This window comes from Alligator sinensis, unplaced genomic scaffold, assembly GCF_000455745.1.
Source record: "Alligator sinensis unplaced genomic scaffold, ASM45574v1 scaffold505_1, whole genome shotgun sequence".
NCBI lineage: Eukaryota > Metazoa > Chordata > Crocodylia > Alligatoridae > Alligator > Alligator sinensis.
This window is the reverse complement of record NW_005841940.1, coordinates 514,425-525,178: the sequence shown is the minus strand read 5'-3', so window position 1 is coordinate 525,178 and position 10,754 is coordinate 514,425. Positions and strand designations below refer to the sequence as shown.

The following is a 10,754-nucleotide window of genomic DNA, read 5'->3' as shown; positions in this document are numbered from 1 at the left end:
CAGGGAGCCACTACAGAACAACAGATTTGTGTGAACAGAGCCCCAAGGAAACTGACATAGGATTATGGGGAGCTAAGGCTCCTGTGTAACCTATAATAAGCATGCTTATTCCTTCTGTCCAGAGCACTCAGATTGTTTCAGTAACCATTTTTTTTATCAGCTGCTGTGACCAGAGTGCTCCAGCCAGAATAAGCCTATCATTATTATAGCTAGATATCAGAGTTGATTTGGAATGGACATTCAAAGTAGCAGGGTAGAATATAGCAGAAGAGACTCCAGCACTACAGTTCCATGTGTGCATATGATTTATTGCAACTGTTTGCCTTCACTGGTACGTTACACCTATGGTTCATTTTAGTCAACAAAAATCCACACCACTTAACTCATTAGCTTCAAATCAAACCACAAGCAGTGTAGAAAGACTGCTCAAGTAAAGAAAAAGAAAGGGGGTAGGTGGAAAGAGACATGTTTATAGTAAAATGTGCCCAGTACAGTCTAATGTATGCCCACACACCAAGCAGATCCAGACCTGTGTCCTGAAAGAAATAGATCCTGGTTCCTTGTTATGGGGTTATTTTTCTGAAACCTGCAGATACAGGGTTACTTGTTCTTCTAGTTAGAGACCAGCTAGGTCTCAAAACCCCACCAAGCCTCATCATTCAGAATTCTAGGAACAATTACTGCAGATCATGCAAGCACACAGACTCTAGCATATGAGAGCTAGAGAACCAGTTTCCCTCACCCAGGTTGAAGTACTCCAAACTGTAAGCTAGGATGGCTAACAAGCATCCCTGTCATTCTCTTTATGAAGGGATTCCAGTATGAGTTGCCATTTGAGCCAAGTTACTGAGTTCTGCTTCATTCACCTCAACTTTAAATACCTAAAAGCCAGAAGAATTAAATTGAAGGATTTATTACTGTTTAGAAAGGCAAGAACAACAGATAACCCTACTGCTCTCATTTCCAGTGTGAGGCAAACAGCAACTGCTAAGATGTTTCTCTTCAGCTTTGCTGAAAGCTACACCACTGCCATGTCTAGTCTACTGGACTTTTCTTCCCATGCATGTTGATACACAGGTTCTCAGCCTCTTCACTGAGGCAGCATATTGCAACACTCTGGCAGTGCCATAGACAGCTGTAAACACATTTGAACTAGGTATTAGGCCAGAAGAACTGACTTGGCACAGACTGGAAGCCCTGGCTAAAAGGTTTTCCAGGTTCAGTGTTTCTCAATACTTTATTTTGGTCTAAACCAATTGAATGATCTGGAAAAATATTTTATCTCCTTACTGTGATATCAGTTTCCACAGATTCCCCCCTCAAGCCCCAGAAACACAGATTAAATCTGTTCAAACTTAAATACTTAAACTATAGCAGCAAAACAAAAAGCAAAACAAAAAGAAAAACCAAGAGGAGAGAGAATTTCTCTGGGACAGCATATCACTTTGTGTGAACAACTGAGGTGCTGAAGAGTAGCTTCTGCTTTTGCTTCTTTCTTTTCTTGCCTCCCTTTTCTTCTGTAAGAAAGAAGACAGTAAAGTTAAGGGATTTTGCTTCTACTTAAACCAGACCATATACCTCCCATTCATCTCATTTAATGGATTTAACAAAATAGGGGAGGCGGCAATTTTAGAGGTATTATGTACAGAACACCAGTTCTATTAGTATGGAAATCTGTTACACAAGCATCCAGTGCCACAGGATTTAGCTTCAGAACTTATGATTGTTATTTCTTCAAATACAGGGAACAATGATCACTGGTCCTTACAGCTGTCAGTAGTAACCCAGATGCCCGAGGAGTTCTCTTTTTGACCTGGACTTGAAAAATATGGATAGTTTTTACTGGTTACTAAAAACAACAGGAGATTGAGGAGGTACATGTATCCCTAGTTGGAGATGAACTATCCTACTGTCTATCAAAATAAAGTGTTATTTCCACCATGTTCACATGTGTTAGGAGGTAGACCACAGATGCCTTCCTTCCCCACGCACAAATCTTCAGTGCAACGTTGCACTACACTGTGCTGCTATCAAACTTACAGATTCTAAAATTAAGCATAGCAACCAAGGATTGCTGCATCAAGTCAGTTCATATTTAAAGCCTTGATCTGAATTCATCTGAGCTGTTTCCATACCTTCAGTGATTAGCTCTGCAGAGTTCCAGATGCCCCAAAACCTTTGGGCAAGTTCAAGTTCACCTTGCCACATTACACACCAATTCTTGGGCATACAGAGAGCCCACAGACTATACTAAAAATAGTGCATCATAGGGTCCTAGTTTTCTGTTTAAAAATCCCAAATTCTCAGAGTAAAAAAAAACAACAAACCAAACTAAATCTGCATTTTTCCATTATTAAAAATGAAATATCACTATATATAGGTATCAGTTGAACACTTTTATTTATATATTTACAATTTTAAAGCAACTTGGAAGCCTGCCAGAGCCTCAATTATTATAATAAAATAAAATTCTAAATACCTATATATTTTAGTATGCAAGTTTGTATTTTTGGTTTTGTTGGGTTTGTTGTTTTTTTTTTTAATCAAAGAAAGTCAGAGCTCCTCCTGCCCCCTTCACTTATCAGGATGCAGGTCTAGCTGTGGGTTGTTTCCCCCCACTCCCCTGCTGCTTTGTGACCGAGAAGATCTGATATACTGGTGCGCTGCCCTCGTCTATGCCAGCACTCCACTATCTAAAGCCTCAGCCCTGCTGGCATCCCTCACTCCTGGCCTACAGCCACTGGGTCTGCTGGCACCCCTCCCAGTCCCAGCCCCCTAGTGTGAAGAAGGGAGTGGGCATGTGGGGAGCACATGCCCCCTTGTGCCATGTTGTCTGTGCCTTCCCTGCCCCAGTGCTTTGCCTGTGTGCCCCTCCACCCTGCCCTGCCCCCAACTTACTTAGGAGCTGTGGGAGCTGGTCTCCACTGCTGCTCGGCTACAGTTGCACACATGCACGGGGCTCCCCCTGCCTCCAAAATCACCCTCCCCGACTCCTCCAACCCCTTACAGGCTGGCACTCAGCCTGCCTGCAAGGGGAAACCCACAGTTTCCTGCATTCTTTAAGTAGAAAATCCACGCTTTTCCACAGTGAACTAAAGACTCGGATCCCCAATCATGATGGGTCATATATGAGGTGCAATTCACAACTGCCATTTCTAGATGGTAAATGATGGCTTTCAGCAACAACTATACTTACAAAATCCTGAACTGCTGTGGCTCCTGGAAAAACTTAGGCAGCTGTTTTAAGTGACAACAGCCTTGTTGAGGCAGTTCAGAAACAGCTCTGCAACCTCAAGTTGTTCAGAACAACTCTGGTGGTATGAGTTAGAACTGTCCCTGACTTGCCATTCACACTGCTAACAGAATGCAGATAACTTATGCCAGCATTATACCATACTTGTAGTGGGGAAAACTCCAGCCAGCAGAGGCTTTTATAACCTCTACAATGGAAGGTAGAACTTTCTCTCCCCAAAAAGGCTGCTGCATGTCACCTAAAAAAGCTCATCATATTCTTACCAGAGAGAGGATTAGATGTGGATGGCTTGTCCAGTTTAAGGAAGGCGGCCTCAATAGCCTGACTAAAAGAATTTTGAAAGCTGGGCACAGGAATCCGGTCAGAGTTGTCACTCTCTCCATCACTATCCACTGAAGCAGGAGGGGCAAGAGTATTTTCCTCTGGGATAAAAAAAAATTAAATAAAAAAAAAAATTAAAAATCATCCTTATTACAAAGGCACAAACAGAAGAGCTGAACAGGCCTCAGCAATACAAAAGTGCTTTCTACCTGAAGTAAGGGCTTTAAGAGACCCCAAGATGGAAGGATTGGTTAGTAGGGTTTCTTTACCTTTTTTCTTTGGAGCAGATTTTGGCCATATTTCTGACTTTGCTTTTCCAACCCTCAGCATCTACCAAGAAAAAAGAGAGAAAAAACAAAACAAAACGTGTGTGAATACCAGAAATCTGACCAGGCTTCATCTACCAGAATTCCCTCCCACACTTCCATTCACATGGAATTACAAATAGCCTAGATTTGTTAGTATAATCACTTTGGAGACAGAATATAGGACTTTAGTAATCTTTGGCAGATCCATAAAAACATTTAACTCAATCAAGGGGTGTATTCCCTCTACTCTTAAGGCCTCCTATAGGGTTTGCAAGCTTCATACCACTTGGGGAACAGCAAGTAAGTTAAGTCAGTAGAATGTTCTCTTGCACATACTACATTAAGGGAGCTGGATTTACCTGAGCAAAGGAAGGGAAAGGAGACTCTTCTTCCAAGCTCCCACAGAGTGATGGGCTGACCAGGCTGGCAGCAGGTAACAGTGTAGTAGGGACAAACTCTGCAGAGACAAGGGAAAAAAAGTCAGACAGTTCATAAGAGATCCAGTTACAGTAGCAAAGTTTCATGTTAGTATGATTGAGGAGAAAGAAGGGAACCAGCCAAATCAAACATCCAGCAAGACCCACTAACTTCAGTTTATTTCATCACATTTTGATATTTCAGTCCTCCCCCCACCACACACACTCTTAATCCCCTGATATTTAAACATCTTCCTGACTATACCTGGAAGTTTTTCTATAGGGAGATTTCTACTAGAAATTTAAAAAGGGCCTCAGGAATTTTGGGAAGGAGACCCCAAATAAAAGTGTTACAGGTGGTAAAGTTACTGGACTTGATCCTACTGAACACTACATAAAGTGCTACATGTTCCTACATAAAATAAAAAGGCAGCATAATCCAGAGAAAGAAGAAACCAAATGGTTGTTCTCCAAAAGGTAGGGCTATAGTGACAACATTACCACCCCTTTGTGGGTGCGTATTTGGGAAGAAGTCCATTATTCTTTAAAATGGTTGTTCTTTTCCCTTCTAAGGCTTCTTAGAAGTGGGGTGACAATGCAATCCTCATATTGTTCCCAGGGTACAGGACAAGACAGAGTAGAAGAAAGGCAGAGGAGGAAAAAAAAACAAAAACAAAACAACAAGAAAAAAGGAAAGGCATTTGGATCCTCCATTTTTAGACACTGACCGTCTGAAGTTCACCACTACAACAGTCCAAAACCAGCAGTAATGGCAAATCTAACTTTGCCCCCTAAGTAGTAGAGTCATTGTTCCCCAAGGCATCAGTCCATCTGCCATTTATGAATTCTCCCAAATGCTCACCTGTCTGAGATACAGGACTTCTGCCAAGAGGAGGAAGTAAAAAAGGACTCTGGTTATCAGTGCTGATGGACTCTCCCAAGCAAGAGCTGAAGGCAGGAAACTGTTGTAGATTCTCTAGAGCAATGTGGACCTCTGGATCTAGGGTGAAAGCCATGAACAAGATTAAAAAAAGAACATAAGGGTCAGTCTACAAGCATCAAAAGTTGTCCCATAGACAGAGATTATAGTGTCTTCCCTGGTGGAAAGGTTTAGTGATCTTGCGACTTCATCCTCTACCTTGAGAGGCTCAAAACAGAAGCCTCGCTCCTGGGCACAGACACCTGTGCAGATGTCTTCTCCTTCTGCAACTTTACTTAAAGGGAGCATCTAGGATACAGAACCCAAGTACCCTATGAGCTACTTGGATATCCCTTTTTCATGGCAATTCTCCAGTGTCCCACAGCTCTCATACATCTAAGTTGTACAGAGTTATTTTAACAGGGAATTTTCTGTATAATATTTATTTGATTTATGCGGCACCTTTACCAAAAAAAAAACAAACAAAAAACAAAACAAAAAAAACTCAGGGCATCTTGCAATAAGAAAAACCGAATAAACTTAAACAGAACAGTGACAAAAGAAAACATCATAAAAAGGGAACTAGAATATTTTTTGAGCTGACAAGCAAGTGACAGTGACTTCCTACACATTTTGCCAAGTGCACTTGGCATACTGATGGTATTTGTAGAAGGTTGCTGTCTGCTGACCTTGGGGATCATAATGGTGTATAAAGGAAGAAGGCGATTCCTTAGGTTCATGGGGCCCAGACGGCTTAGGGCCTTATAAGTCAAAGCCAGCACCCTGAATTATGCCAGGAATGCTACTGGGAACCAGTAGTCTCTGGGGCACTGGAGTTATGCATTCCTTCTCAGCATTTGAGAAGAAAACCCACTCATTGTGTGCAAGAGACTTACACTTGCCCTGCTTTTTGTTCTCCTCCATCTCAATTCTGCGTTCCCGACGCCGCTCATCACGAGCTTTCTTCTGTCGCAGACGTTTCCTCTTTTCAAGGTCATCTAACAGATGCACAGATCATTGGTTATCAGGTAAAAGCTAGTGCTGGGTAAAGTGTCTTATTTAGGGAGCTACATATTTCTAACTCATTGAGACACCCTTGAATAAGCAAATGCAGTTTCCATGTTCTCCTGAAGACTGATCCTTCTTAACTACTGTCTAATCTTCTACCTCATACTTACTTTAATCTGCACAGAAACAAAACGTCTACATTATGGAACACCTCAAAATTTGTTAAGAGCCTGCATAGGGCAATTCCTAGTTCTAGCCAGCCTAATTCCAAACAGCTTCCATGGCAGAAATGCACAATGGCCATTAATGTTATCATCCCTTTGACCTCCTGGCTGCAAAAACAAGCACTACTTTTCCCAAGCACTAACCTGAAAACATCTCTAGGGTTTCCTTGGAAAGGATGGGAGTCTTCAGAGCCAGTTCACAAATGCTGAACTCGCAGGTGAGAGGCAAGTGACATAGGTAACGATGACGCTGTCTTATATCCTATAAGGACAGAATAGAGGTATCTAATAAGCCAGAACCCAGAGTAAGTGCCTCTCCATTCCCCACCACAAAAAGTCACTTGCATTCCAGGTTGTACTGTAACCCTCATCCCTGCACAAAAAAATCCCCAAACAAACAAAATAAATCTAACAGGCTTAAATATGTCCTGTTCATTTGTGGACTGGAAGAGCTAGTAGCAACACTAGCAAGCCAGTCAGATTAGCGAATACTGGATTGGAAATAGACTTTTTGGGTCAGAATGCCAACTTCCTAATACGATGTGGTTGCCTGTAATATAGTCTTGTTCAAAACTCAAACTCTAAGATGAATTAGAGTTTTTGCCCCCCAAAACCACTCCCATTTATGGTCAAAAGTACCATCCCGTCAGCCATAATTTTGCTAAGATAAGCAAGCCAAGCTTTTAGCATCTTGTAAGACAGGCTCTCGATTCTCTTCATCTTGGTGCCCTTTTTTGTACCTATTCCACATTCAAGAAAAAACAAGACTCCCACAACTGCAGATGGATGACCAATATTGTATGCAGTATTCAAGAGAAGGCTTTTAGTCTCTTCTACAATGTCATTAATACATTGCCAGTAGAGGTGGGGAAAAAAGAAAGACTCAACCAATACAGATTTGATCAAGTGATCAAGAGTGGATACAGAGTTATTTTTTTACTGCAAGCTCTTCTACTCTGTCCTTCCTAGGTCCAGAATACATCTCTTTGTGGTGAGGAAGTGAGTAAGCCATCAGATCCAGGAATAAAAATCAGGCCTCTACTACAGCACCAATGTAGAAAGCGACCCTTTACCACCTTTACGGGCGGGGGGGGGGGGGGGGGGGTTTGGTTTTTTAATGCTATAGTTTTAAGGGTTTTTTTTCCTCCAGGAAAGATTAAAATCAGAACCAAATTATTTTGCTTAAAGAATATTGGGGGGGGGGGGGGGGGGGGGGTTGTTTTGTTTTTTAAAATCAATTCTGTGTGGTGCACACCTTTGAATGTTACCATCCTGACTTATTCTGCAAGGCTTCTTTCTGTTCTTCCTACCTCTAGTTTCAAACTCTGGCTCAACAATTTTAGTTCTTTCAATTTTTTTTGCCCAGGTTCCTTGCCTTTATATACAAAAAAACTTTCAGGTTGCTGGCCTTGGTTTCCTAGTTGGATTAGCCCTTTCATTAACTCAAGTCTCCTACCCATCTGCTGCTCTCTGTTAGCATTTTGTTTTTTCTTGCTCACTATCCACCTGCATCCACTGAACTGATACTTCAAATACTCTTTAAAAGATACCTCCAAGAGCTGCAGTAAGCAGATCCCAACTTTACCCCCACCAGAGAAAGGGAGCTCCAGCAAGTATTGGAAAGTGTTTGACAATCCCTTTAGATGCTCTTTCCTATCAGTATCTTACCTACCACCACCAGGGTAGATTTGATTTAAAAAAATCACTGGTCAAGAAGCCTCAATTTAATCATCATTTTCTACAAAAAGTGCATTCTTGTTTGATATCCTTTATTCATTTAACTTCTTGAAGCTTTGCACTTTCAGATAAAGGTAAGGGTGTGACTGTGTGTACACAAACTTGTAGAGATGCAATAGGGCTGATGGGTGAGTAATCAGGTCTGTTATCTCTCATTTCCATATACTGCTGTTAACAAGGATGCATCTCTGGAGACAACGAACTCTCCCTGTGCCTGAAGAAGGGTGTTTGCACCCGAAAGCTTGTAAAGAACAAATTTTTCCAACTATTTAGTTGGTCTAATAAAAGATATCACATCTACCCAAAGAACTTTGTCTGCCTATGATCTCTCGACACACAAATTCACAGTTGGAGAACTGAAACTAAGCATTATAGCAACGTTTAATGGGATCTTATAGACTGAGCACTGAGTTCCATTGGGTAGAGTGGTTCTCTTTAATCTTTACTGATCTATAGAAGAACTTCTGGAAACCCCATGAGATTGGGCCCCTAATATAGTCTATGGCCTGTTGTGACCTATTTATCAAACTTCTAAAAAGGTTACATGAATATATAGTCTCAAATAGTATAATTAGAAGTTATAATCCCTATTCCATGATAATCTCTTTAAGCTTTAACATACGTTTAATTTAAGCTCTCTTTATAGTTTTTTTAAAGCATCTTAAAAAAATACAATTAAATAAAAAAAAAAAATCTGATTTCAATAAAAAATTCCAATTTTTTTAAGCGTTGATTTTTATCCACCCTGCCTACCATTAAAATTCATCACTGTCCTCTCCAAGCAAGGATCCATGATTAATAAGGGAAAGCTGAAGCAGTTACCTCTGTCATGGAGTAGCCAGCTATCTCTACTACAGCTGCAGTGATCTTCTCTGGACTCTTCTCCAGGCTGCCATACTCACGAACAAGACAGCGAACATTCACAGGGTGAAGGTACATACACTGTCCATCCTCCGCTGGGAAACAAAAGATTTACTGGTTACGGTACAGTGAAGTACTGGTTACAGCAAGGCTGCTTACAGATGTTAAAAAAGTGGCACTTCAAACTCCACATGCCCCCATACGAAGCCCAGTGCATACCCAGAAGAGGCATAGTGTTAGTTGGACCCGGCTTGCCCAACATCTGTATAAACTGGGTGCTATAGTGGGGCTTTTTTGGCACTTCTATCTAATAAACTATTAAATAAGCTTTAGATAAAAGTGCCAAAAAACCCCACTGAAGCGCACGATCTCCATAGATGCTGCAGAGCTGGGTTGAACTAATCTGCTGCTGCTTCTAGTAAAACGTGTGTTGTTGTTTCCCCACCCCCCCCTTAGTTGTTTCTTCACCTGCTAACTTTTCATGGCATACTCTTCTTCCAACTCTTTCTTTCAGGCATCAGTGATAAAGTTCAGATTACTTTCTTTGAAAAGCCTATTTTTAATACAATTCAACAAGTTCGTAAGTCTACTGAAGCTGTAGCAGAAAGCCCCCTTTTCCTCTTGCCTGCATTTGCTCTCCCTTCTTTGGATATGTTTCTCTTTTTCTACCTTTCTTCCTTCCTCTCTCTTTCACTTTAAGATAAGGAATTGTGTTTTAAAATTTGTATGTGTGCATTTTGTGTCTCCCCTTGTAGTTTGGTATTTTTATCTATTTGTGCGCCATGGCATTTGTAGCTTATATTTTATACTCCTCACCTTTCAACTTCCAACTAAATGTGTTTTAGTAAGTTATACATTGTAACAATGTTAACAAGGGCAGGAATCAAACTGTCCTTCTCTGTATCAGGCTGGCCCCTGAAAGAGCAAGTGAATCAGTGATTGAATGTGTAACAAGGTAGCACACAGTAATTAACACCTGGGAAGCTGCAGATCAACCAAGGGAAGAACTCAATAGAAGACAATGTAACAACCGGGAAATCTCTAAACGTCACTGATCAAAGGCTAAAAGCCCTGGCCTGAGTTAATCAATGCCAGAGACCAACTTTTGGGCTGAATATCTCCAGATCAACCGCTCCCAGAGCCCTATTCTAAATTCATCAACGGACTCCCAAACCTGCACGTACATGCGGATGACCCCTGGGGCTGACAGATGCCATCCAGTAGCCACCGGGGGGGTGGGTCCCACGAGGGTCAATTACCCCTGGATTGGGCAAACCTGAAAACTGGGGAGTCACCAAAGTCTGCCAGGGACAGATAAAAGGCAGTGAAAAGTGACCCTCAGTGGCGCCCTCTTGATCTCCAACTCGACCAGACCTGTCCAGCCAGAAGGACCAGCCGACGACCCCCTTCTGGAAGATAACACCACGCTGAAAGAAGCCTCAACGACAGACTCCAGCACTTGTAGGATAGGTATACCTGACTCTGTAGCCTGCTAGAGTGAGTGAGTGAACACCAGCCCCAAGGTTTATGATTACAGTGTTTCAATCCGCCTAATAAACTAGAATTAAGGATCCCGAGTTGGACATTTGTAACCAACAAAGCTACAAGGGTCCTTCTGTGACATTTCTGGAAAACACTTCTCCCCTTGACTGCAGACTGCACCATACTAACCTTGGTAGAAGTAATAAAAAGGAGAGTTGCTCAGAT

General features: G+C 41.7%; 1 protein-coding gene across 1 annotated transcript in view; it reads right to left on the bottom strand.

The window, feature by feature from the left end:
• Window positions 1-287: 287 nt before the first annotated feature.
• The window catches only part of RNF10 (ring finger protein 10), a 20,137-nt gene continuing 9,670 nt past the window's right edge, over window positions 288-10,754 (bottom strand). Inside the window, exons 9-17 of the mRNA XM_014518154.2 lie at window positions 10,719-10,754; window positions 9,009-9,142; window positions 6,594-6,711; window positions 6,114-6,215; window positions 5,161-5,298; window positions 4,242-4,339; window positions 3,844-3,904; window positions 3,517-3,675; window positions 288-1,517 (exon numbers count right to left, since the gene is read on the bottom strand). The exon at window positions 10,719-10,754 is cut by the window's right edge and continues 181 nt beyond it. Coding sequence (XP_014373640.1) covers window positions 1,441-1,517; window positions 3,517-3,675; window positions 3,844-3,904; window positions 4,242-4,339; window positions 5,161-5,298; window positions 6,114-6,215; window positions 6,594-6,711; window positions 9,009-9,142; window positions 10,719-10,754 — 923 coding nt within the window. The 3' untranslated portion in view covers window positions 288-1,440. The remainder of the gene's footprint in view (window positions 1,518-3,516; window positions 3,676-3,843; window positions 3,905-4,241; window positions 4,340-5,160; window positions 5,299-6,113; window positions 6,216-6,593; window positions 6,712-9,008; window positions 9,143-10,718) is intronic.